The sequence below is a fragment of the Eucyclogobius newberryi genome, unplaced genomic scaffold (assembly GCF_026437365.1).
Source record: "Eucyclogobius newberryi isolate DKJ021-1_F unplaced genomic scaffold, fEucNew1.0.hap1 SCAF_6, whole genome shotgun sequence".
Classification (NCBI taxonomy): Eukaryota; Metazoa; Chordata; class Actinopteri; order Gobiiformes; family Gobiidae; genus Eucyclogobius; species Eucyclogobius newberryi.
The window spans coordinates 1,647,005-1,674,124 of record NW_027316278.1 but is presented as its reverse complement, the minus strand read 5'-3'; the positions used below and the strand labels follow the sequence as shown (position 1 = coordinate 1,674,124).

The 27,120-nt window shown below is 51.7% G+C and overlaps 1 protein-coding gene across 1 annotated transcript in view; it reads left to right on the top strand.

Moving 5' to 3' along the window:
- The first annotated feature begins 342 nt into the window (after nt 1-342).
- The window catches only part of abcb9 (ATP-binding cassette, sub-family B (MDR/TAP), member 9), a 46,719-nt gene continuing 19,941 nt past the window's right edge, over nt 343-27,120 (top strand). The window contains exons 1-2 of the mRNA XM_072432939.1: nt 343-837; nt 17,350-17,575. Coding sequence (XP_072289040.1) covers nt 343-837; nt 17,350-17,575 — 721 coding nt within the window. The remainder of the gene's footprint in view (nt 838-17,349; nt 17,576-27,120) is intronic.

Genomic DNA, 27,120 nt, shown 5'->3' with positions numbered 1-27,120 from the left:
GTCCTGGTTTAGTCCAGGTTTAGTCCTGGTTTAGTCCTGGTTTAGACCTGGTTTAGTCCTGGTTTAGTCCAGGTTTAGTCCAGGTTTAGTCCTGGTTTAGACCTGGTTTAGTCCAGATTTAGTCCTGGTTTAGTCCAGGTTTAGAACTGGTTTAGTCCAGGTTTAGTCCTGGTTCAGACCTGGTTTAGTCCTGGTTTAGACCTGGTTTAGACCTGGTTTAGACCTGATTTAGTCCTGGTTTAGACCTGATTTAGTCCTGGTTTAGACCTGGTTTAGACCTGATTTAGTCCTAGTTCAGTCCTGGTTTAGTCCTGGTTCAGACCCTGTGACCTCTGACCTCAGATGGCTCGTGGTGGGGTCCTGGCCCTCTGCATCTTCTCGGCGCTGCTGGACCTTCTGCTCTCGTCTCTGCTCCTCACCAGAGGCTTCAGCTCTTGGGTTCCTGTTCCTGGTCCTGGTTCTGGTCCTGGTCCTGGTCCTGGTCCTGGTTCTGGTCCTGGTTCTGGTCCTGGTTCTGGTCCTGGTTCTGGTTCTGGTTCTGGTCCGGTCCTGGCATTGTGGGCGTCGGCCTGGTTCCGCTGCGGCCCGCTGCTCGGAGCCTGCGTGGGCGTGGCCCTGAACGGACGTGACGGGCCCCGGCGAGTGTCCAGATGTTCTCCGGCCGTGCTCTTGGTTGCCATGGCGATGGTCACGCTGGCCGTGGCCGTTCTGCTGGTGCTGAGCGAGCTGGAGCGAGCGCAGAACCTGGCCTGGGCGCTCGGGCTGTGCGGCTGGAGCTGCGCTGCATCTGTGGGGCTCGTGCTGCACTGGAGGATTCTGGGAAACGTCCAGGACACGGTCAGAACCTCCTGTGTCCTCCTGTGCTCAAAGCATTTATAATGCTCCTCCTCCTCTTTCTCCTCCTCTTCTCCTATTTTTCCTCCTCCTCCTTCTTCTCCTCCTCCTCCTCCTCCTTCTTCTCCTCCTCCTGGTTCTTCAGCTCTTCACGTAACACAAGGGCCACCTGTTGTAAAGTTATGTCCTCTTTCATGTCCATCTTTGTGGGTTCTGGTGACCCCTGCAGGACTCTTGAGCTGTGTTAGCATTAGCATCGTTAGCTTGTGTGGACATGGTCCTTCTCCTCGGTTTGAGGAGGAAAAGCCAAACATCTTCAGCTGAGGGACCGGAACGTGTTGAGGAACGTGCTGAGGCTGAGGAACGTGCTGAGGAACGTGCTGAGGAACGTGCTGAGGCTGAGGAACGTGCTGAGGAACGTGCTGAGGAACGTGCTGAGGAACGTGTTGAGGAACGTGTTGAGGAACGTGTTGAGGAACGTGCTGAGGAACGTGCTGAGGAACGTGCTGAGGAACGTGTTGAGGAACGTGTTGAGGAACGTGCTGAGGAACGTGCTGAGGCTGAGGAACGTGCTAAGGAACGTGCTGAGGAACGTGCTGAGGCTGAGGAACGTGCTGAGGAACGTGCTGAGGAACTTGCTGAGGAATGTGTTGAGGCTGAGGAACGTGCTGAGGAACGTGCTGAGGAACGTGCTGAGGCTGAGGAACGTGCTGAGGAACGTGCTGAGGAACGTGCTGAGGAACGTGCTGAGGAACGTGCTGAGGAACGTGCTGAAGAACGTGTTGAGGAACGTGCTGAGGAACGTGCTGAGGAACGTGCTGAGGAACGTGCTGAGGAACGTGTTGAGGAACGTGCTGAGGAACGTGCTGAAGAACGTATTGAGGAACGTGCTGAGGAACGTGTTGAGGAACGTGCTGAGGAACGTGCTGAGGAACGTGCTGAGGAACGTGCTGAGGCTGAGGAACGTGCTGAGGAACGTGCTGAGGAACGTGCTGAGGCTGAGGAACGTGCTGAGGAACGTGCTGAGGAACGTGCTGAGGCTGAGGAACGTGCTGAGGAACGTGCTGAGGAACGTGCTGAGGAACGTGCTGAGGAACGTGCTGAGGAACGTGCTGAGGAACGTGCTGAGGCTGAGGAACGTGCTGAGGAACGTGCTGAGGAACGTGCTGAGGCTGAGGAACGTGCTGAGGAACGTGCTGAGGAACGTGCTGAGGAACGTGTTGAGGAACGTGTTGAGGAACGTGTTGAGGAACGTGCTGAGGAACGTGCTGAGGCTGAGGAACGTGCTGAGGAACGTGCTGAGGAACGTGCTGAGGCTGAGGAACGTGCTGAGGAACGTGCTGAGGAACGTGCTGAGGAACTTGCTGAGGAATGTGTTGAGGCTGAGGAACGTGCTGAGGAACGTGCTGAGGAACGTGCTGAGGAACGTGCTGAGGAACGTGTTGAGGAACGTGTTGAGGAACGTGTTGAGGAACGTGCTGAGGAACGTGCTGAGGCTGAGGAACGTGCTAAGGAACGTGCTGAGGAACGTGCTGAGGCTGAGGAACGTGCTGAGGAACGTGCTGAGGAACTTGCTGAGGAATGTGTTGAGGCTGAGGAACGTGCTGAGGAACGTGCTGAGGAACGTGCTGAGGAACGTGCTGAGGAACGTGCTGAGGCTGAGGAACGTGCTGAGGAACGTGCTGAGGAACGTGCTGAAGAACGTGTTGAGGAACGTGTTGAGGAACGTGCTGAGGAACGTGCTGAGGAACGTGCTGAGGAACGTGCTGAGGAACGTGTTGAGGAACGTGCTGAGGAACGTGCTGAAGAACGTATTGAGGAACGTGCTGAGGAACGTGTTGAGGAACGTGCTGAGGAACGTGCTGAGGAACGTGCTGAGGAACGTGCTGAGGCTGAGGAACGTGCTGAGGAACGTGCTGAGGAACGTGCTGAGGAACGTGCTGAGGCTGAGGAACGTGCTGAGGAACGTGCTGAGGAACGTGCTGAGGCTGAGGAACGTGCTGAGGAACGTGCTGAGGAACGTGCTGAGGAACGTGCTGAGGAACGTGCTGAGGAACGTGCTGAGGAACGTGCTGAGGAACGTGCTGAGGCTGAGGAACGTGCTGAGGAACGTGCTGAGGAACGTGCTGAGGAACGTGCTGAGGAACGTGCTGAGGCTGAGGAACGTGCTGAGGAACGTGCTGAGGAACGTGCTGAGGCTGAGGAACGTGCTGAGGAACGTGCTGAGGAACGTGCTGAGGAACGTGCTGAGGAACGTGCTGAGGAACGTGCTGAGGAACGTGCTGAAGAACGTGTTGAGGAACGTGCTGAGGAACTTGCTGAGGAATGTGTTGAGGCTGAGGAACGTGCTGAGGAACGTGCTGAGGAACGTGCTGAGGAACGTGCTGAGGAACGTGCTGAAGAACGTGTTGAGGAACGTGTTGAGGAACGTGCTGAGGAACGTGCTGAGGAATGTGTTGAGGAACGTGCTGAGGAACGTGCTGAGGAACGTGCTGAAGAACGTATTGAGGAACGTGCTGAGGAACGTGCTGAGGAACGTGCTGAGGAACGTGCTGAGGAACGTGCTGAGGAACGTGCTGAGGAACTTGCTGAGGAATATGTTGAGGAACGTGCTGAGGCTGAGGAACGTGCTGAGGAACGTGCTGAGGAACGTGCTGAGGCTGAGGAACGTGCTGAGGAACGTGCTGAGGAATGTGTTGAGGCTGAGGAACGTGCTGAGGAACGTGCTGAGGAACGTGCTGAGGAACGTGCTGAAGAACGTGTTGAGGAACGTGCTGAGGAACGTGCTGAGGAATGTGTTGAGGAACGTGTTGAGGAACGTGCTGAGGAACATGCTGAAGAACGTATTGAGGAACGTGCTGAGGAACGTGTTGAGGCTGAGGAACGTGCTGAGGAACGTGCTGAGGAACGTGCTGAGGAACGTGCTGAAGAACGTGTTGAGGAACGTGTTGAGGAACGTGCTGAGGAATATGTTGAGGAACGTGCTGAGGCTGAGGAACGTGCTGAGGAACGTGCTGAGGCTGAGGAACGTGCTGAGGAACGTGCTGAGGAACGTGCTGAGGAACGTGCTGAGGAACGTGCTGAGGAACGTGCTGAGGAACGTGCTGAAGAACGTGTTGAGGAACGTGTTGAGGAACGTGCTGAGGAACTTGCTGAGGAATGTGTTGAGGCTGAGGAACGTGCTGAGGAACGTGCTGAGGAACGTGCTGAGGAACGTGCTGAAGAACGTGTTGAGGAACGTGTTGAGGAACGTGCTGAGGAACGTGCTGAGGAATGTGTTCAGGAACGTGTTGAGGAACGTGCTGAGGAACGTGCTGAAGAACGTGTTGAGGAACGTGCTGAGGAACGTGCTGAGGAACGTGCTGAGGAACGTGCTGAGGAACGTGCTGAGGAACGTGCTGAGGAATATGTTGAGGAACGTGCTGAGGCTGAGGAACGTGCTGAGGAACGTGCTGAGGAACGTGCTGAGGCTGAGGAACGTGCTGAGGAACGTGCTGAGGAACGTGCTGAGGAACGTGCTGAGGAACGTGCTGAGGAACGTGCTGAAGAACGTGTTGAGGAACGTGTTGAGGAACGTGCTGAGGAACTTGCTGAGGAATGTGTTGAGGCTGAGGAACGTGCTGAGGAACGTGCTGAGGAACGTGCTGAGGAACGTGCTGAAGAACGTGCTGAGGAACGTGCTGAGGAACGTGCTGAAGAACATGTTGAGGAACGTGTTGAGGAACGTGCTGAGGAACGTGCTGAGGAATGTGTTGAGGAACGTGTTGAGGAACGTGCTGAGGAACGTGCTGAAGAACGTATTGAGGAACGTGCTGAGGAACGTGTTGAGGCTGAGGAACGTGCTGAGGAACGTGCTGAGGAACGTGCTGAGGAACGTGCTGAGGAACGTGCTGAAGAACGTGTTGAGGAACGTGTTGAGGAACGTGCTGAGGAACGTGCTGAGGAATGTGTTGAGGCTGGGGAACGTGCTGAGGAACGTGCTGAGGAACGTGCTGAGGAACGTGCTGAGGAACGTGCTGAGGAACGTGCTGAAGAACGTGTTGAGGAACGTGTTGAGGAACGTGCTGAGGAACGTGCTGAGGAATGTGTTGAGGAACGTGTTGAGGAACGTGCTGAGGAACGTGCTGAAGAACGTATTGAGGAACGTGCTGAGGAACGTGTTGAGGCTGAGGAACGTGCTGAGGAACGTGCTGAAGAACGTGCTGAGGAACGTGTTGAGGAACGTGCTGAGGAACGTGTTGAGGAACGTGCTGAGGAACGTGCTGAGGAACGTGCTGAGGAACGTGCTGAGGAATATGTTGAGGAACGTGCTGAGGCTGAGGAACGTGCTGAGGAACGTGCTGAGGAACGTGCTGAGGCTGAGGAACGTGCTTAGGAACGTGTTGAGGAACGTGCTGAGGCTGAGGAACGTGCTGAGGAAAGTGCTGAGGAACGTGCTGAGGAACGTGCTGAGGAACGTGCTGAGGAACGTGCTGAGGAACGTGCTGAGGAACGTGCTGAGGAACGTGCTGAGGCTGAGGAACGTGCTGAGGAACGTGTTGAGGAACGTGCTGAGGAACGTGTTGAGGAACGTGCTGAGGCTGAGGAACGTGCTGAGGTTGAGGAACGTGTTGAGGAACGTGCTGAGGAACGTGTTGAGGAACGTGCTGAGGAACATGCTGAGGAACGTGCTGAGGAACGTGTTGAGGAACGTGCTGAGGAACGTGTTGAGGAACGTGTTGAGGAACGTGCTGAGGAACGTGCTGAGGAACGTGCTGAGGAACGTGCTGAGGAACGTGCTGAGGAACGCGCTGAGGCACCTTCTGAGGAACGTGCTGAGGAACGTGCGAGGAACGTGTGAGGAACGTGCTGAGGCTGAGGAACGTGTGAGGAACGTGCTGAGGCTGAGGAACGTGTTGAGGAACGTGCTGAGGAACGTGCTGAGGCTGAGGAACGTGCTGAGGAACGTGCTGAGGAACATGCTGAGGAACGTGCTGAGGAACGTGTTGAGGAACGTGCTGAGGAACGTGCCGAGGAACGTGCTGAGGAACGTGCTGAGGAACGTGCTGAGGAACGTGCTGAGGAACGTGCTGAAGAACGTGTTGAGGAACGTGTTGAGGAACGTGCTGAGGAACTTGCTGAGGAATGTGTTGAGGCTGTGGAACGTGCTGAGGAACGTGCTGAGGAACGTGCTGAGGAACGTGCTGAGGAACGTGCTGAGGAACGTGCTGAAGAACGTGTTGAGGAACGTGTTGAGGAACGTGCTGAGGAACGTGCTGAGGAACGTGCTGAAGAACGTATTGAGGAACGTGCTGAGGAACGTGTTGAGGCTGAGGAACGTGCTGAGGAACGTGCTGAGGAACGTGCTGAGGAACGTGCTGAGGAACGTGCTGAAGAACGTGTTGAGGAACGTGTTGAGGAACGTGCTGAGGAACGTGCTGAGGAATGTGTTGAGGCTGGGGAACGTGCTGAGGAACGTGCTGAGGAACGTGCTGAGGAACGTGCTGAAGAACGTGTTGAGGAACGTGTTGAGGAACGTGCTGAGGAACGTGCTGAGGAATGTGTTGAGGAACGTGTTGAGGAACGTGCTGAGGAACGTGCTGAAGAACGTATTGAGGACCGTGCTGAGGAACGTGTTGAGGCTGAGGAACGTGCTGAGGGACGTGCTGAAGAACGTGCTGAGGAACGTGTTGAGGAACGTGCTGAGGAACGTGTTGAGGAACGTGCTGAGGAACGTGCTGAGGAACGTGCTGAGGAATATGTTGAGGAACGTGCTGAGGCTGAGGATCGTGCTAAGGAACGTGCTGAGGAACGTGCTGAGGCTGAGGAACGTGCTTAGGAACGTGTTGAGGAACGTGCTGAGGCTGAGGAACGTGCTGAGGAAAGTGCTGAGGAACGTGCTGAGGAACGTGCTGAGGAACGTGGTGAGGAACGTGCTGAGGAACGTGCTGAGGAACGTGCTGAGGAACGTGCTGAGGAACGTGCTGAGGAACGTGCTGAGGCTGAGGAACGTGCTGAGGAACGTGTTGAGGAACATGCTGAGGAACGTGTTGAGGAACGTGCTGAGGCTGAGGAACGTGCTGAGGTTGAGGAACGTGTTGAGGAACGTGTTGAGGAACGTGCTGAGGAACGTGCTGAGGAATGTGTTGAGGAACGTGTTGAGGAACGTGCTGAAGAACGTATTGAGGAACGTGCTGAGGAACGTGTTGAGGCTGATGAACGTGCTGAGGTTGAGGAACGTGTTGAGGAACGTGCTGAGGAACGTGTTGAGGAACGTGCTGAGGAACATGCTGAGGAATGTGCTGAGGAACGTGTTGAGGAACGTGCTGAGGAACGTGTTGAGGAACGTGTTGAGGAACGTGTTGAGGAACGTGCTGAGGAACGTGCTGAGGAACGTGCTGAGGAACGTGCTGAGGAACGTGCTGAGGAACGCGCTGAGGCACCTTCTGAGGAACGTGCTGAGGAACGTGTTGAGGAACGTGCTGAGGAACGTGCTGAGGAACGTGCTGAGGAACGTGCGAGGAACGTGTGAGGAACGTGCTGAGGCTGAGGAACGTGTGAGGAACGTGCTGAGGCTGAGGAACGTGTTGAGGAACGTGCTGAGGAACGTGCTGAGGCTGAGGAACGTGCTGAGGAACGTGCTGAGGAACGTGTTGAGGAACGTGTTGAGGAACGTGCTGAGGAACGTGTTGAGGCTGAGGAACATGCTGAGGAACGTGTTGAGGAACGTGCTGAGGAACGTGCTGAGGCTGAGGAACGTGCTGAGGAACGTGCTGAGGAACGTGCTGAGGAACGTGCTGAGGAACGCGCTGAGGCACGTTCTGAGGAACGTGCTGAGGAACGTGCTGAGGAACGTGCTGAAGAACGTATTGAGGACCGTGCTGAGGAACGTGTTGAGGCTGAAGAACGTGCTGAGGAACGTGTTGAGGAACGTGCTGAGGAACGTGTTGAGGAACGTGCTGAGGAACGTGCTGAGGAACGTGCTGAGGAATATGTTGAGGAACGTGCTGAGGCTGAGGATCGTGCTAAGGAACGTGCTGAGGAACGTGCTGAGGCTGAGGAACGTGCTTAGGAACGTGTTGAGGAACGTGCTGAGGCTGAGGAACGTGCTGAGGAAAGTGCTGAGGAACGTGCTGAGGAACGTGCTGAGGAACGTGGTGAGGAACGTGCTGAGGAACGTGCTGAGGAACGTGCTGAGGAACGTGCTGAGGAACGTGCTGAGGAACGTGCTGAGGAACGTGCTGAGGCTGAGGAACGTGCTGAGGAACGTGTTGAGGAACATGCTGAGGAACGTGTTGAGGAACGTGCTGAGGCTGAGGAACGTGCTGAGGTTGAGGAACGTGTTGAGGAACGTGTTGAGGAACGTGCTGAGGAACGTGCTGAGGAATGTGTTGAGGAACGTGTTGAGGAACGTGCTGAAGAACGTATTGAGGAACGTGCTGAGGAACGTGTTGAGGCTGATGAACGTGCTGAGGTTGAGGAACGTGTTGAGGAACGTGCTGAGGAACGTGTTGAGGAACGTGCTGAGGAACATGCTGAGGAATGTGCTGAGGAACGTGTTGAGGAACGTGCTGAGGAACGTGTTGAGGAACGTGTTGAGGAACGTGTTGAGGAACGTGCTGAGGAACGTGCTGAGGAACGTGCTGAGGAACGTGCTGAGGAACGTGCTGAGGAACGCGCTGAGGCACCTTCTGAGGAACGTGCTGAGGAACGTGTTGAGGAACGTGCTGAGGAACGTGCTGAGGAACGTGCTGAGGAACGTGCGAGGAACGTGTGAGGAACGTGCTGAGGCTGAGGAACGTGTGAGGAACGTGCTGAGGCTGAGGAACGTGTTGAGGAACGTGCTGAGGAACGTGCTGAGGCTGAGGAACGTGCTGAGGAACGTGCTGAGGAACGTGTTGAGGAACGTGTTGAGGAACGTGCTGAGGAACGTGTTGAGGCTGAGGAACATGCTGAGGAACGTGTTGAGGAACGTGCTGAGGAACGTGCTGAGGCTGAGGAACGTGCTGAGGAACGTGCTGAGGAACGTGCTGAGGAACGTGCTGAGGAACGCGCTGAGGCACGTTCTGAGGAACGTGCTGAGGAACGTGCTGAGGAACATGCTGAGGAACGTGCTGAGGAACGTGCTGAGGAACGTCCTGAGGAACGTCCTGAGGAACGTCCTGAGGAACGTGCTGAGGAACGTGCGAGGAACGTGTGAGGAACGTGCTGAGGCTGAGGAACGTGTGAGGAACGTGCTGAGGCTGAGGAACGTGTTGAGGAACGTGCTGAGAAACGTGTTGAGGAACGTGCTGAGGAACGTGTTGAGGAACATGCTGAGGAACGTGCTGAGGAACGTGCTGAGGCTGAGGAACGTGCTGAGGAACGTGCTGAGGAACGTGCTGAGGGACGTGCTGAGGGACGTGCTGAGGAACGTGTTTAGGAACGTGCTGAGGAACGTGCTGAGGAACGTGTTGAGGAACGTGCTGAGGAACGTGTTAAGGAACGTGCTGAGGAACGTGCTGAGGAACGTGTTGAGGAACGTTTTGAGGAACGTGCTGAGGAACGTGCCGAGGAACGTGCTGAGGCTGAGGAACGTGTTGAGGAACGTGCTGAGGAACGTGCTGAGGAACGTGTTGAGGAACGTGTTGAGGAACGTGCTGAGGAACGTGTTGAGGCTGAGGAACATGCTGAGGAACGTGTTGAGGAACGTGCTGAGGAACGTGCTGAGGCTGAGGAACGTGCTGAGGAACCTGCTGAGGAACGTGCTGAGGAACGCGCTGAGGCACGTTCTGAGGAACGTGCTGAGGAACGTGCTGAGGAACATGCTGAGGAACGTGCTGAGGAACGTGCTGAGGAACGTCCTGAGGAACGTCCTGAGGAACATCCTGAGGAACGTGCTGAGGAACGTGCGAGGAACGTGTGAGGAACGTGCTGAGGCTGAGGAACGTGTGAGGAACGTGCTGAGGAACGTGTTGAGGAACGTGCTGATGAACGTGTTGAGGAACGTGCTGAGGAACGTGCTGAGGAACGTGCTGAGGCTGAGGAACGTGTTGAGGAACGTGCTGAGGCTGAGGAACGTGCTGAGGAACGTGCTGAGGAACGTGCTGAGGGACGTGCTGAGGGACATGCTGAGGAACGTGTTTAGGAACGTGCTGAGGAACGTGCTGAGGAACGTGTTGAGGAACGTGCTGAGGAACGTGCTGAGGAACGTGCTGAGGAACGTGCTGAGGAACGCGCTGAGGCACCTTCTGAGGAACGTGCTGAGGAACGTGCGAGGAACGTGTGAGGAACGTGCTGAGGCTGAGGAACGTGTGAGGAACGTGCTGAGGCTGAGGAACGTGTTGAGGAACGTGCTGAGGAACGTGCTGAGGCTGAGGAACGTGCTGAGGAACGTGCTGAGGAACATGCTGAGGAACGTGCTGAGGAACGTGTTGAGGAACGTGCTGAGGAACGTGCCGAGGAACGTGCTGAGGAACGTGCTGAGGAACGTGCTGAGGAACGTGCTGAGGAACGTGCTGAAGAACGTGTTGAGGAACGTGTTGAGGAACGTGCTGAGGAACTTGCTGAGGAATGTGTTGAGGCTGTGGAACGTGCTGAGGAACGTGCTGAGGAACGTGCTGAGGAACGTGCTGAGGAACGTGCTGAGGAACGTGCTGAAGAACGTGTTGAGGAACGTGTTGAGGAACGTGCTGAGGAACGTGCTGAGGAACGTGCTGAAGAACGTATTGAGGAACGTGCTGAGGAACGTGTTGAGGCTGAGGAACGTGCTGAGGAACGTGCTGAGGAACGTGCTGAAGAACGTGTTGAGGAACGTGTTGAGGAACGTGCTGAGGAACGTGCTGAGGAATGTGTTGAGGCTGGGGAACGTGCTGAGGAACGTGCTGAGGAACGTGCTGAGGAACGTGCTGAAGAACGTGTTGAGGAACGTGTTGAGGAACGTGCTGAGGAACGTGCTGAGGAATGTGTTGAGGAACGTGTTGAGGAACGTGCTGAGGAACGTGCTGAAGAACGTGTTGAGGAACGTGCTGAGGAACGTGCTGAGGAACGTGCTGAGGAATATGTTGAGGAACGTGCTGAGGCTGAGGATCGTGCTAAGGAACGTGCTGAGGAACGTGCTGAGGCTGAGGAACGTGCTTAGGAACGTGTTGAGGAACGTGCTGAGGCTGAGGAACGTGCTGAGGAAAGTGCTGAGGAACGTGCTGAGGAACGTGCTGAGGAACGTGGTGAGGAACGTGCTGAGGAACGTGCTGAGGAACGTGCTGAGGAACGTGCTGAGGAACGTGCTGAGGAACGTGCTGAGGAACGTGCTGAGGCTGAGGAACGTGCTGAGGAACGTGTTGAGGAACATGCTGAGGAACGTGTTGAGGAACGTGCTGAGGCTGAGGAACGTGCTGAGGTTGAGGAACGTGTTGAGGAACGTGTTGAGGAACGTGCTGAGGAACGTGCTGAGGAATGTGTTGAGGAACGTGTTGAGGAACGTGCTGAAGAACGTATTGAGGAACGTGCTGAGGAACGTGTTGAGGCTGATGAACGTGCTGAGGTTGAGGAACGTGTTGAGGAACGTGCTGAGGAACGTGTTGAGGAACGTGCTGAGGAACATGCTGAGGAATGTGCTGAGGAACGTGTTGAGGAACGTGCTGAGGAACGTGTTGAGGAACGTGTTGAGGAACGTGTTGAGGAACGTGCTGAGGAACGTGCTGAGGAACGTGCTGAGGAACGTGCTGAGGAACGTGCTGAGGAACGCGCTGAGGCACCTTCTGAGGAACGTGCTGAGGAACGTGTTGAGGAACGTGCTGAGGAACGTGCTGAGGAACGTGCTGAGGAACGTGCGAGGAACGTGTGAGGAACGTGCTGAGGCTGAGGAACGTGTGAGGAACGTGCTGAGGCTGAGGAACGTGTTGAGGAACGTGCTGAGGAACGTGCTGAGGCTGAGGAACGTGCTGAGGAACGTGCTGAGGAACGTGTTGAGGAACGTGTTGAGGAACGTGCTGAGGAACGTGTTGAGGCTGAGGAACATGCTGAGGAACGTGTTGAGGAACGTGCTGAGGAACGTGCTGAGGCTGAGGAACGTGCTGAGGAACGTGCTGAGGAACGTGCTGAGGAACGTGCTGAGGAACGCGCTGAGGCACGTTCTGAGGAACGTGCTGAGGAACGTGCTGAGGAACGTGCTGAAGAACGTATTGAGGACCGTGCTGAGGAACGTGTTGAGGCTGAGGAACGTGCTGAGGGACGTGCTGAAGAACGTGCTGAGGAACGTGTTGAGGAACGTGCTGAGGAACGTGTTGAGGAACGTGCTGAGGAACGTGCTGAGGAACGTGCTGAGGAATATGTTGAGGAACGTGCTGAGGCTGAGGATCGTGCTAAGGAACGTGCTGAGGAACGTGCTGAGGCTGAGGAACGTGCTTAGGAACGTGTTGAGGAACGTGCTGAGGCTGAGGAACGTGCTGAGGAAAGTGCTGAGGAACGTGCTGAGGAACGTGCTGAGGAACGTGGTGAGGAACGTGCTGAGGAACGTGCTGAGGAACGTGCTGAGGAACGTGCTGAGGAACGTGCTGAGGAACGTGCTGAGGAACGTGCTGAGGCTGAGGAACGTGCTGAGGAACGTGTTGAGGAACATGCTGAGGAACGTGTTGAGGAACGTGCTGAGGCTGAGGAACGTGCTGAGGTTGAGGAACGTGTTGAGGAACGTGTTGAGGAACGTGCTGAGGAACGTGCTGAGGAATGTGTTGAGGAACGTGTTGAGGAACGTGCTGAAGAACGTATTGAGGAACGTGCTGAGGAACGTGTTGAGGCTGATGAACGTGCTGAGGTTGAGGAACGTGTTGAGGAACGTGCTGAGGAACGTGTTGAGGAACGTGCTGAGGAACATGCTGAGGAATGTGCTGAGGAACGTGTTGAGGAACGTGCTGAGGAACGTGTTGAGGAACGTGTTGAGGAACGTGTTGAGGAACGTGCTGAGGAACGTGCTGAGGAACGTGCTGAGGAACGTGCTGAGGAACGTGCTGAGGAACGCGCTGAGGCACCTTCTGAGGAACGTGCTGAGGAACGTGTTGAGGAACGTGCTGAGGAACGTGCTGAGGAACGTGCTGAGGAACGTGCGAGGAACGTGTGAGGAACGTGCTGAGGCTGAGGAACGTGTGAGGAACGTGCTGAGGCTGAGGAACGTGTTGAGGAACGTGCTGAGGAACGTGCTGAGGCTGAGGAACGTGCTGAGGAACGTGCTGAGGAACGTGTTGAGGAACGTGTTGAGGAACGTGCTGAGGAACGTGTTGAGGCTGAGGAACATGCTGAGGAACGTGTTGAGGAACGTGCTGAGGAACGTGCTGAGGCTGAGGAACGTGCTGAGGAACGTGCTGAGGAACGTGCTGAGGAACGTGCTGAGGAACGCGCTGAGGCACGTTCTGAGGAACGTGCTGAGGAACGTGCTGAGGAACATGCTGAGGAACGTGCTGAGGAACGTGCTGAGGAACGTCCTGAGGAACGTCCTGAGGAACGTCCTGAGGAACGTGCTGAGGAACGTGCGAGGAACGTGTGAGGAACGTGCTGAGGCTGAGGAACGTGTGAGGAACGTGCTGAGGCTGAGGAACGTGTTGAGGAACGTGCTGAGAAACGTGTTGAGGAACGTGCTGAGGAACGTGTTGAGGAACATGCTGAGGAACGTGCTGAGGAACGTGCTGAGGCTGAGGAACGTGCTGAGGAACGTGCTGAGGAACGTGCTGAGGGACGTGCTGAGGGACGTGCTGAGGAACGTGTTTAGGAACGTGCTGAGGAACGTGCTGAGGAACGTGTTGAGGAACGTGCTGAGGAACGTGTTAAGGAACGTGCTGAGGAACGTGCTGAGGAACGTGTTGAGGAACGTTTTGAGGAACGTGCTGAGGAACGTGCCGAGGAACGTGCTGAGGCTGAGGAACGTGTTGAGGAACGTGCTGAGGAACGTGCTGAGGAACGTGTTGAGGAACGTGTTGAGGAACGTGCTGAGGAACGTGTTGAGGCTGAGGAACATGCTGAGGAACGTGTTGAGGAACGTGCTGAGGAACGTGCTGAGGCTGAGGAACGTGCTGAGGAACCTGCTGAGGAACGTGCTGAGGAACGCGCTGAGGCACGTTCTGAGGAACGTGCTGAGGAACGTGCTGAGGAACATGCTGAGGAACGTGCTGAGGAACGTGCTGAGGAACGTCCTGAGGAACGTCCTGAGGAACATCCTGAGGAACGTGCTGAGGAACGTGCGAGGAACGTGTGAGGAACGTGCTGAGGCTGAGGAACGTGTGAGGAACGTGCTGAGGAACGTGTTGAGGAACGTGCTGATGAACGTGTTGAGGAACGTGCTGAGGAACGTGCTGAGGAACGTGCTGAGGCTGAGGAACGTGTTGAGGAACGTGCTGAGGCTGAGGAACGTGCTGAGGAACGTGCTGAGGAACGTGCTGAGGGACGTGCTGAGGGACATGCTGAGGAACGTGTTTAGGAACGTGCTGAGGAACGTGCTGAGGAACGTGTTGAGGAACGTGCTGAGGAACGTGTTAAGGAACGTGCTGAGGAACTTGCTGAGGAACGTGCTGAGGAACGTGTTGAGGAACGTTTTGAGGAACGTGCTGAGGAACGTGCCGAGGAACGTGCTGAGGCTGAGGAACGTGTTGAGGAACGTGCTGAGGAACGTGCTGAGGCTGAGGAACGTGCTGAGGAACGTGTTGAGGAACGTGTTGAGGAACGTGCTGAGGAACGTGTTGAGGAACGTGCTGAGGAACGTTCTGAGGCTGAGGAACGTGCTGAGGAACCTGCTGAGGAACGTGCTGAGGAACGTGCTGAGGAACGCGCTGAGGCACGTTCTGAGGAACGTGCTGAGGAACGTGCTGAGGAACGTGCTGAGGAACGTGCTGAGGAACGTGCTGAGGAACGTCCTGAGGAACGTCCTGAGGAACGTCCTGAGGAACGTGCTGAGGAACGTGCGAGGAACGTGCTGAGGCTGAGGAACCTGTGAGGAACGTGCTGAGGCTGAGGAACGTGTTGAGGAACGTGCTGAGGAACGTGCTGAGGAACGTGCTGAGGAACGTGTTGAGGAACGTGTTGAGGAACGTGTTGAGGAACGTGCTGAGGAACGTGCTGAGGAACGTGCTGAGGCTGAGGAACCTGTTGAGGAACGTGCTGAGGCTGAGGAACGTGCTGAGGAACGTGCTGAGTAACGTGCTGAGGGACGTGCTGAGGGACGTGCTGAGGAACGTGTTTAGGAACGTGCTGAGGAACGTGCTGAGGAACGTGTTGAGGAACGTGCTGAGGAACGTGTTAAGGAACGTGCTGAGGAACGTGTTGAGGAACGTGTTGAGGAACGTGCTGAAGAACGTGCTGAGGAACATGTTGAGGAACGTGCCTAGGAACGTGCTGAAGAGCGTGCTGAGGAACGTGCTGAGGAACGTGCTGAGGAACGTGTTGAGGAACGTGCTGAAGAACGTGCTGAGGAACATGTTGAGGAACGTGCCTAGGAACGTGCTGAAGAACGTGCTGAGGAACGTGCTGAGGAACGTGCTGAGGAACGTGTTGAGGAACGTGTTGAGGAACATGCTGAGGAACGTGCTGAGGAACGTGCTGAGGAATGTGCTGAGGAACGTGCTGAGGAACGTGCTGAGGAACGTGTTGAGGAACTTTTTGAGGAACGTGCTGAGGAACGTGCCGAGGAACGTGCCGAGGAACGTGCCAAGGAACGTGCTGAAGAACGTGCTGAGGAACGTGTTGAGGAACGTGCTGAGGAACGTGCTGAGGAACGTGCTGAGGAACGTGTTGAGGAACGTGTTGAGGCTGAGGAACATGCTGAGGAACGTGTTGAGGAACGTGCTGAGGAACGTTCTGAGGCTGAGGAACGTGCTGAGGAACGTGCTGAGGAACGTGCTGAGGAACGTGCTGAGGAACGTGCTGAGGAACGCGCTGAGGCACGTTCTGAGGAACGTGCTGAGGAACGTGCTGAGGAACATGCTGAGGAACGTGCTGAGGAACGTGCTGAGGAACGTCCTGAGGAACGTCCTGAGGAACGTCCTGAGGAACGTGCTGAGGAACGTGCGAGGAACGTGCTGAGGCTGAGGAACCTGTGAGGAACGTGCTGAGGCTGAGGAACGTGTTGAGGAACGTGCTGAGGAACGTGTTGAGGAACGTGCTGAGGAACGTGTTGAGGAACGTGCTGAGGAACGTGCTGAGGAACGTGCTGAGGCTGAGGAACCTGTTGAGGAACGTGCTGAGGCTGAGGAACGTGCTGAGGAACGTGCTGAGTAACGTGCTGAGGGACGTGCTGAGGGACGTGCTGAGGAACGTGTTTAGGAACGTGCTGAGGAACGTGCTGAGGAACGTGTTGAGGAACGTGCTGAGGAACGTGTTAAGGAACGTGCTGAGGAACGTGCTGAGGAACGTGCTGAGGAACGTGTTGAGGAACGTGTTGAGGAACGTGCTGAAGAACGTGCTGAGGAACATGTTGAGGAACGTGCCTAGGAACGTGCTGAAGAGCGTGCTGAGGAACGTGCTGAGGAACGTGCTGAGGAACGTGTTGAGGAACGTGCTGAAGAACGTGCTGAGGAACATGTTGAGGAACGTGCCTAGGAACGTGCTGAAGAACGTGCTGAGGAACGTGTTGAGGAACGTGTTGAGGAACGTGCTGAGGAACGTGCTGAGGAACGTGCTGAGGAACGTGCTGAGGAACGTGCTGAGGAACGTGCTGAGGAACGTGTTGAGGAACGTTTTGAGGAACGTGCCGAGGAACGTGCCGAGGAACGTGCCAAGGAACGTGCTGAAGAACGTGCTGAGGAACGTGTTGAGGAACGTGCTGAGGAACGTGCTGAGGAACGTGCTGAGGAACGTGTTGAGGAACGTGCTGAGGAACGTGCTGAGGAACGTGCTGAGGCTGAGGAACGTGCTGAGGAACGTGCTGAGGAACGTGCTGAGGAACGTGTTGAGGAACGTGCTGAGGAACGTGCTGAGGAACGTGCTGAGGCTGAGGAACGTGCTGAGGAACGTGTTGAGGAATGTTTTGAGGAACGTGCTGAGGAACGTGCCGAGGAACGTGTTGAGGAACATGCTGAAGAACGTGCTGAGGAACATGTTGAGGAACGTGCCTAGGAACGTGCTGAAGAACGTGCTGAGGAACGTGCTGAGGAACGTGCCTAGGAACGTGCTGAAGAACGTGCTGAGGAACGTGCTGAGGAACGTGCCGAGGAACGTGTTGAGGAACATGCTGAAGAACGTGCTGAGGAACATGTTGAGGAACGTGCCTAGGAACGTGCTGAAGAACGTGCTGAGGAACGTGCTGAGGAACGTGTTGAGGAACGTGCTGAAGAACATGCTGAGGAACATGTTGAGGAACGTGCCTAGGAACGTGCTGAAGAACGTGCTGAGGAACGTGCTGAGGAACGTGCTGAGGAACGTGTTGAGGAACGTGTTGAGGAACGTGCTGAGGCTGAGGAACGTGCTGAGGAACGTGCTGAGGAAAGTGCTGAGGAACGTGCTGAGGAACGTGCTGAGGAAAGTGCTGAGGAACGTGTTGAGGAAAGAGGAGGTTTCACTCTGTTGTTTTCTTCACAGTCGTCAGCTGAAGACACTGAGCGGCTGCTGGACCCGACCGAGGACCAGACCAGGTCTAAAGTCCAGGATCCTGACCAGTCTGACTCGGGTGCCAACGAGGAGCCTGAAGACACAAACTCAGGGGCCACTCTTGGGCGACTCCTGAGTTACTGCAAGAAAGACACCGGACTTCTGTCTGTGGCAACGCTCTTCCTCCTCATCTCTGCAGTCTGTGAGTTTAGACCTGGTTTAGACCTGGTTTAGTCCTGGTTTAGACCTGGTTTAGACCTGGTTTAGTCCTGGTTTAGACCTGGTTTAGACCTGGTTTAGTCCTGGTCTAGACCTGGTTTAGTCCTGGTTTAGACTTGGTTTAGTTCTGGTTTAGACCTGGTTTAGTCCTGGTTTAGACCTGGTTTAGTCCTGGTTTTGACCTGGTTTAGTCCTTGTTTGGACCTGGTTTAGACCTGGTTTAGTCCTGGTTTAGACCTGGTTTAGACCTGTTTTAGACCTGATTTAGTCCTGGTTTAGACCTGGTTTAGACCTGGTTTAGTCCTGGTTTAGTCCTTGTTTAGTCCTTGTTTGGACCTGGTTTAGTCCTGGTTTAGACCTGGTTTAGACCTGGTTTAGACCTGGTTTAGTCCTTGTTTAGACCTGGTTTAGACCTGGTTTAGACCTGGTGTAGACCTGGTTTAGACCTGGTTTAGTCCTGGTTTTGTCCTGGTTTAGACCTGGTTTAGTCCTTGTTTAGACCTGGTTTAGACCTGGTTTAGACCTGGTTTAGACCTGGTTTAGTCCTGGTTTAGACCTGGTTTAGACCTGGTTTAGTCCTGGTTTAGTCCTGGTTTAGACCTGGTTTAGACCTGGTTTAGACCTGGTTTAGTCCTGGTTTAGACCTGGTTTAGACCTGTTTTAGACCTGGTTTAGTCCTGGTTTAGACCTGGTTTAGAACTGGTTTAGTCCTGGTTTAGTCCTTGTTTAGTCCTTGTTTGGACCTGGTTTAGTCCTGGTTTAGACCTGGTTTAGACCTGGTTTAGACCTGGTTTAGTCCTTGTTTAGACCTGGTTTAGACCTGGTTTAGACCTGGTTTAGACCTGGTTTAGACCTGGTTTAGTCCTGGTTTTGTCCTGGTTTAGACCTGGTTTAGACCTGGTTTAGTCCTTGTTTAGACCTGGTTTAGACCTGGTTTAGACCTGGTTTAGACCTGGTTTAGTCCTGGTTTAGACCTGGTTTAGACCTGTTTTAGACCTGGTTTAGTCCTGGTTTAGACCTGGTTTAGACCTGGTTTAGTCCTGGTTTAGTCCTTGTTTAGTCCTTGTTTGGACCTGGTTTAGACCTGGTTTAGACCTGGTTTAGACCTGGTTTAGACCTGGTTTAGACCTGGTTTAGACCTGGTTTAGTCCTGGTTTTGTCCTGGTTTAGACCTGGTTTAGACCTGGTTTAGTCCTTGTTTAGACCTGGTTTAGTCCTGGTTTAGACCTGGTTTAGACCTGGTTTAGACCTGGTTTAGACCTGGTTTAGTCCTGGTTTTGTCCTGGTTTAGACCTGGTTTAGACCTGGTTTAGTCCTTGTTTAGACCTGGTTTAGTCCTTGTTTAGTCCTGGTTTAGACCTGGTTTAGACCTGGTTTAGACCTGGTTTAGACCTGGTTTAGTCCTGGTTTTGTCCTGGTTTAGACCTGGTTTAGACCTGGTTTAGTCCTTGTTTAGACCTGGTTTAGTCCTGGTTTAGTCCTGGTTTAGACCTGGTTTAGACCTGGTTTAGACCTGGTTTAGTCCTTGTTTAGACCTGGTTTAGACCTGGTTTAGACCTGGTTTAGACCTGGTTTAGACCTGGTTTAGTCCTGGTTTTGTCCTGGTTTAGACCTGGTTTAGACCTGGTTTAGTCCTTGTTTAGACCTGGTTTAGACCTGGTTTAGACCTGGTTTAGACCTGGTTTAGTCCTGGTTTAGACCTGGTTTAGACCTGTTTTAGACCTGGTTTAGTCCTGGTTTAGACCTGGTTTAGACCTGGTTTAGTCCTGGTTTAGTCCTTGTTTAGTCCTTGTTTGGACCTGGTTTAGTCCTGGTTTAGACCTGGTTTAGACCTGGTTTAGACCTGGTTTAGTCCTTGTTTAGACCTGGTTTAGACCTGGTTTAGACCTGGTTTAGACCTGGTTTAGACCTGGTTTAGTCCTGGTTTTGTCCTGGTTTAGACCTGGTTTAGACCTGGTTTAGTCCTTGTTTAGACCTGGTTTAGTCCTGGTTTAGACCTGGTTTAGACCTGGTTTAGACCTGGTTTAGACCTGGTTTAGACCTGGTTTAGACCTGGTTTAGTCCTGGTTTTGTCCTGGTTTAGACCTGGTTTAGACCTGGTTTAGTCCTTGTTTAGACCTGGTTTAGTCCTGGTTTAGTCCTGGTTTAGACCTGGTTTAGACCTGGTTTAGACCTGGTTTAGTCCTTGTTTAGACCTGGTTTAACCTGGTTTAGACCTGGTTTAGACCTGGTTTAGACCTGGTTTAGACCTGGTTTAGACCTGGTTTAGTCCTGGTTTTGTCCTGGTTTAGACCTGGTTTAGACCTGGTTTAGTCCTTGTTTAGACCTGGTTTAGTCCTGGTTTAGACCTGGTTTAGACCTGGTTTAGACCTGGTTTAGACCTGGTTTAGTCCTGGTTTTGTCCTGGTTTAGACCTGGTTTAGACCTGGTTTAGTCCTTGTTTAGACCTGGTTTAGTCCTGGTTTAGTCCTGGTTTAGACCTGGTTTAGACCTGGTTTAGACCTGGTTTAGACCTGGTTTAGTCCTGGTTTTGTCCTGGTTTAGACCTGGTTTAGACCTGGTTTAGTCCTTGTTTAGACCTGGTTTAGTCCTGGTTTAGTCCTGGTTTAGACCTGGTTTAGACCTGGTTTAGACCTGGTTTAGTCCTTGTTTAGACCTGGTTTAGACCTGGTTTAGACCTGGTTTAGACCTGGTTTAGACCTGGTTTAGTCCTGGTTTTGTCCTGGTTTAGACCTGGTTTAGACCTGGTTTAGTCCTTGTTTAGACCTGGTTTAGACCTGGTTTAGACCTGGTTTAGACCTGGTTTAGTCCTGGTTTAGACCTGGTTTAGACCTGTTTTAGACCTGGTTTAGTCCTGGTTTAGACCTGGTTTAGACCTGGTTTAGTCCTGGTTTAGTCCTTGTTTAGTCCTTGTTTGGACCTGGTTTAGTCCTGGTTTAGACCTGGTTTAGACCTGGTTTAGACCTGGTTTAGTCCTTGTTTAGACCTGGTTTAGACCTGGTTTAGACCTGGTTTAGACCTGGTTTAGACCTGGTTTAGTCCTGGTTTTGTCCTGGTTTAGACCTGGTTTAGACCTGGTTTAGTCCTGGTTTAGACCTGGTTTAGTCCTGGTTTAGTCCTGGTTTAGTCCTGGTTTAGACCTGGTTTAGACCTGGTTTAGACCTGGTTTAGACCTGGTTTAGTCCTGGTTTTGTCCTGGTTTAGACCTGGTTTAGACCTGGTTTAGTCCTTGTTTAGACCTGGTTTAGTCCTGGTTTAGTCCTGGTTTAGACCTGGTTTAGACCTGGTTTAGTCCTGGTTTTGTCCTGGTTTAGACCTGGTTTAGACCTGGTTTAGTCCTTGTTTAGACCTGGTTTAGTCCTGGTTTAGTCCTGGTTTAGACCTGGTTTAGAACTGGTTTAGTCCTTGTTTAGACCTGGTTTAGTCCTGGTTTAGACCTGGTTTAGACCTGGTTTAGACCTGGTTTAGTCCTTGTTTAGACCTGGTTTAGACCTGGTTTAGACCTGGTTTAGACCTGGTTTAGTCCTGGTTTTGTCCTGGTTTAGACCTGGTTTAGACCTGGTTTAGTCCTTGTTTAGACCTGGTTTAGACCTGGTTTAGACCTGGTTTAGACCTGGTTTAGTCCTGGTTTAGACCTGGTTTAGACCTGTTTTAGACCTGGTTTAGTCCTGGTTTAGACCTGGTTTAGACCTGGTTTAGTCCTGGTTTAGTCCTTGTTTAGTCCTTGTTTGGACCTGGTTTAGTCCTGGTTTAGACCTGGTTTAGACCTGGTTTAGACCTGGTTTAGTCCTTGTTTAGACCTGGTTTAGACCTGGTTTAGACCTGGTTTAGACCTGGTTTAGACCTGGTTTAGTCCTGGTTTTGTCCTGGTTTAGACCTGGTTTAGACCTGGTTTAGTCCTTGTTTAGACCTGGTTTAGTCCTGGTTTTGTCCTGGTTTAGACCTGGTTTAGACCTGGTTTAGTCCTTGTTTAGACCTGGTTTAGTCCTGGTTTTGTCCTGGTTTAGACCTGGTTTAGACCTGGTTTAGTCCTTGTTTAGACCTGGTTTAGACCTGGTTTAGACCTGGTTTAGACCTGGTTTAGACCTGGTTTAGACCTGGTTTAGTCCTGGTTTTGTCCTGGTTTAGACCTGGTTTAGACCTGGTTTAGTCCTTGTTTAGACCTGGTTTAGTCCTGGTTTAGTCCTGGTTTAGACCTGGTTTAGACCTGGTTTAGACCTGGTTTAGACCTGGTTTAGTCCTGGTTTTGTCCTGGTTTAGACCTGGTTTAGACCTGGTTTAGTCCTTGTTTAGACCTGGTTTAGTCCTGGTTTAGTCCTGGTTTAGACCTGGTTTAGACCTGGTTTAGACCTGGTTTAGACCTGGTTTAGACCTGGTTTAGACCTGGTTTAGTCCTTGTTTAGACCTGGTTTAGACCTGGTTTAGTCCTTGTTTAGACCTGGTTTAGACCTGGTTTAGACCTGGTTTAGTCCTGGTTTTGTCCTGGTTTAGACCTGGTTTAGACCTGGTTTAGTCCTTGTTTAGTCCTGGTTTAGTCCTGGTTTAGTCCTGGTTTAGTCCTGGTTTAGACCTGGTTTAGTCCTTGTTTAGACCTGGTTTAGACCTGGTTTAGACCTGGTTTAGACCTGGTTTAGACCTGGTTTAGACCTGGTTTAGTCCTGGTTTTGTCCTGGTTTAGACCTGGTTTAGACCTGGTTTAGTCCTTGTTTAGACCTGGTTTAGACCTGGTTTAGACCTGGTTTAGACCTGGTTTAGTCCTGGTTTAGACCTGGTTTAGACCTGTTTTAGACCTGGTTTAGTCCTGGTTTAGACCTGGTTTAGACCTGGTTTAGTCCTGGTTTAGTCCTTGTTTAGTCCTTGTTTGGACCTGGTTTAGTCCTGGTTTAGACCTGGTTTAGACCTGGTTTAGACCTGGTTTAGTCCTTGTTTAGACCTGGTTTAGACCTGGTTTAGACCTGGTTTAGACCTGGTTTAGACCTGGTTTAGTCCTGGTTTTGTCCTGGTTTAGACCTGGTTTAGACCTGGTTTAGTCCTTGTTTAGACCTGGTTTAGTCCTGGTTTAGACCTGGTTTAGACCTGGTTTAGACCTGGTTTAGACCTGGTTTAGACCTGGTTTAGACCTGGTTTAGTCCTGGTTTTGTCCTGGTTTAGACCTGGTTTAGACCTGGTTTAGTCCTTGTTTAGACCTGGTTTAGTCCTGGTTTAGTCCTGGTTTAGACCTGGTTTAGACCTGGTTTAGACCTGGTTTAGACCTGGTTTAGTCCTGGTTTTGTCCTGGTTTAGACCTGGTTTAGACCTGGTTTAGTCCTTGTTTAGACCTGGTTTAGTCCTGGTTTAGTCCTGGTTTAGACCTGGTTTAGACCTGGTTTAGTCCTTGTTTAGACCTGGTTTAGTCCTGGTTTAGACCTGGTTTAGACCTGGTTTAGACCTGGTTTAGTCCTTGTTTAGACCTGGTTTAGACCTGGTTTAGACCTGGTTTAGACCTGGTTTAGACCTGGTTTAGTCCTGGTTTTGTCCTGGTTTAGACCTGGTTTAGACCTGGTTTAGTCCTTGTTTAGACCTGGTTTAGACCTGGTTTAGACCTGGTTTAGACCTGGTTTAGTCCTGGTTTAGACCTGGTTTAGACCTGTTTTAGACCTGGTTTAGTCCTGGTTTAGACCTGGTTTAGACCTGGTTTAGTCCTGGTTTAGTCCTTGTTTAGTCCTTGTTTGGACCTGGTTTAGTCCTGGTTTAGACCTGGTTTAGACCTGGTTTAGACCTGGTTTAGTCCTTGTTTAGACCTGGTTTAGACCTGGTTTAGACCTGGTTTAGACCTGGTTTAGTCCTGGTTTTGTCCTGGTTTAGACCTGGTTTAGACCTGGTTTAGTCCTTGTTTAGACCTGGTTTAGTCCTGGTTTAGACCTGGTTTAGACCTGGTTTAGACCTGTTTTAGACCTGGTTTAGTCCTGGTTTAGACCTGGTTTAGAACTGGTTTAGTCCTGGTTTAGTCCTTGTTTAGTCCTTGTTTGGACCTGGTTTAGTCCTGGTTTAGACCTGGTTTAGACCTGGTTTAGACCTGGTTTAGTCCTTGTTTAGACCTGGTTTAGACCTGGTTTAGACCTGGTTTAGACCTGGTTTAGACCTGGTTTAGTCCTGGTTTTGTCCTGGTTTAGACCTGGTTTAGACCTGGTTTAGTCCTTGTTTAGACCTGGTTTAGACCTGGTTTAGACCTGGTTTAGACCTGGTTTAGTCCTGGTTTAGACCTGGTTTAGACCTGTTTTAGACCTGGTTTAGTCCTGGTTTAGACCTGGTTTAGACCTGGTTTAGTCCTGGTTTAGTCCTTGTTTAGTCCTTGTTTGGACCTGGTTTAGTCCTGGTTTAGACCTGGTTTAGACCTGGTTTAGACCTGGTTTAGTCCTTGTTTAGACCTGGTTTAGACCTGGTTTAGACCTGGTTTAGACCTGGTTTAGACCTGGTTTAGTCCTGGTTTTGTCCTGGTTTAGACCTGGTTTAGACCTGGTTTAGTCCTTGTTTAGACCTGGTTTAGTCCTGGTTTAGACCTGGTTTAGACCTGGTTTAGACCTGGTTTAGACCTGGTTTAGTCCTGGTTTTGTCCTGGTTTAGACCTGGTTTAGACCTGGTTTAGTCCTTGTTTAGACCTGGTTTAGTCCTGGTTTAGTCCTGGTTTAGACCTGGTTTAGACCTGGTTTAGACCTGGTTTAGACCTGGTTTAGTCCTGGTTTTGTCCTGGTTTAGACCTGGTTTAGACCTGGTTTAGTCCTTGTTTAGACCTGGTTTAGTCCTGGTTTAGTCCTGGTTTAGACCTGGTTTAGACCTGGTTTAGACCTGGTTTAGTCCTTGTTTAGACCTGGTTTAGACCTGGTTTAGACCTGGTTTAGACCTGGTTTAGACCTGGTTTAGTCCTGGTTTTGTCCTGGTTTAGACCTGGTTTAGACCTGGTTTAGTCCTTGTTTAGACCTGGTTTAGACCTGGTTTAGACCTGGTTTAGACCTGGTTTAGTCCTGGTTTAGACCTGGTTTAGACCTGTTTTAGACCTGGTTTAGTCCTGGTTTAGACCTGGTTTAGACCTGGTTTAGTCCTGGTTTAGTCCTTGTTTAGTCCTTGTTTGGACCTGGTTTAGTCCTGGTTTAGACCTGGTTTAGACCTGGTTTAGACCTGGTTTAGTCCTTGTTTAGACCTGGTTTAGACCTGGTTTAGACCTGGTTTAGACCTGGTTTAGACCTGGTTTAGTCCTGGTTTTGTCCTGGTTTAGACCTGGTTTAGACCTGGTTTAGTCCTTGTTTAGACCTGGTTTAGTCCTGGTTTAGACCTGGTTTAGACCTGGTTTAGACCTGGTTTAGACCTGGTTTAGACCTGGTTTAGACCTGGTTTAGTCCTGGTTTTGTCCTGGTTTAGACCTGGTTTAGACCTGGTTTAGTCCTTGTTTAGACCTGGTTTAGTCCTGGTTTAGTCCTGGTTTAGACCTGGTTTAGACCTGGTTTAGACCTGGTTTAGTCCTTGTTTAGACCTGGTTTAGACCTGGTTTAGACCTGGTTTAGACCTGGTTTAGACCTGGTTTAGTCCTGGTTTTGTCCTGGTTTAGACCTGGTTTAGACCTGGTTTAGTCCTTGTTTAGACCTGGTTTAGTCCTGGTTTAGACCTGGTTTAGACCTGGTTTAGACCTGGTTTAGACCTGGTTTAGTCCTGGTTTTGTCCTGGTTTAGACCTGGTTTAGACCTGGTTTAGTCCTTGTTTAGACCTGGTTTAGTCCTGGTTTAGTCCTGGTTTAGACCTGGTTTAGACCTGGTTTAGACCTGGTTTAGACCTGGTTTAGTCCTGGTTTTGTCCTGGTTTAGACCTGGTTTAGACCTGGTTTAGTCCTTGTTTAGACCTGGTTTAGTCCTGGTTTAGTCCTGGTTTAGACCTGGTTTAGACCTGGTTTAGACCTGGTTTAGTCCTTGTTTAGACCTGGTTTAGACCTGGTTTAGACCTGGTTTAGACCTGGTTTAGACCTGGTTTAGTCCTGGTTTTGTCCTGGTTTAGACCTGGTTTAGACCTGGTTTAGTCCTTGTTTAGACCTGGTTTAGACCTGGTTTAGACCTGGTTTAGACCTGGTTTAGTCCTGGTTTAGACCTGGTTTAGACCTGTTTTAGACCTGGTTTAGTCCTGGTTTAGACCTGGTTTAGACCTGGTTTAGTCCTGGTTTAGTCCTTGTTTAGTCCTTGTTTGGACCTGGTTTAGTCCTGGTTTAGACCTGGTTTAGACCTGGTTTAGACCTGGTTTAGTCCTTGTTTAGACCTGGTTTAGACCTGGTTTAGACCTGGTTTAGACCTGGTTTAGACCTGGTTTAGTCCTGGTTTTGTCCTGGTTTAGACCTGGTTTAGACCTGGTTTAGTCCTGGTTTAGACCTGGTTTAGTCCTGGTTTAGTCCTGGTTTAGTCCTGGTTTAGACCTGGTTTAGACCTGGTTTAGACCTGGTTTAGACCTGGTTTAGTCCTGGTTTTGTCCTGGTTTAGACCTGGTTTAGACCTGGTTTAGTCCTTGTTTAGACCTGGTTTAGACCTGGTTTAGTCCTGGTTTAGTCCTGGTTTAGACCTGGTTTAGACCTGGTTTAGACCTGGTTTAGACCTGGTTTAGTCCTGGTTTTGTCCTGGTTTAGACCTGGTTTAGACCTGGTTTAGTCCTTGTTTAGACCTGGTTTAGTCCTGGTTTAGTCCTGGTTTAGACCTGGTTTAGACCTGGTTTAGTCCTTGTTTAGACCTGGTTTAGTCCTGGTTTAGACCTGGTTTAGACCTGGTTTAGACCTGGTTTAGTCCTTGTTTAGACCTGGTTTAGACCTGGTTTAGACCTGGTTTAGACCTGGTTTAGTCCTGGTTTTGTCCTGGTTTAGACCTGGTTTAGACCTGGTTTAGTCCTTGTTTAGACCTGGTTTAGACCTGGTTTAGACCTGGTTTAGACCTGGTTTAGTCCTGGTTTAGACCTGGTTTAGACCTGTTTTAGACCTGGTTTAGTCCTGGTTTAGACCTGGTTTAGACCTGGTTTAGTCCTGGTTTAGTCCTGGTTTAGACCTGGTTTAGACCTGGTTTAGTCCTTGTTTAGACCTGGTTTAGACCTGGTTTAGACCTGGTTTAGTCCTTGTTTAGACCTGGTTTAGACCTGGTTTAGACCTGGTTTAGACCTGGTTTAGACCTGGTTTAGTCCTGGTTTTGTCCTGGTTTAGACCTGGTTTAGACCTGGTTTAGTCCTTGTTTAGACCTGGTTTAGTCCTGGTTTTGTCCTGGTTTAGACCTGGTTTAGACCTGGTTTAGTCCTTGTTTAGACCTGGTTTAGTCCTGGTTTTGTCCTGGTTTAGACCTGGTTTAGACCTGGTTTAGTCCTTGTTTAGACCTGGTTTAGACCTGGTTTAGACCTGGTTTAGACCTGGTTTAGACCTGGTTTAGTCCTGGTTTTGTCCTGGTTTAGACCTGGTTTAGACCTGGTTTAGTCCTTGTTTAGACCTGGTTTAGTCCTGGTTTAGTCCTGGTTTAGACCTGGTTTAGACCTGGTTTAGACCTGGTTTAGACC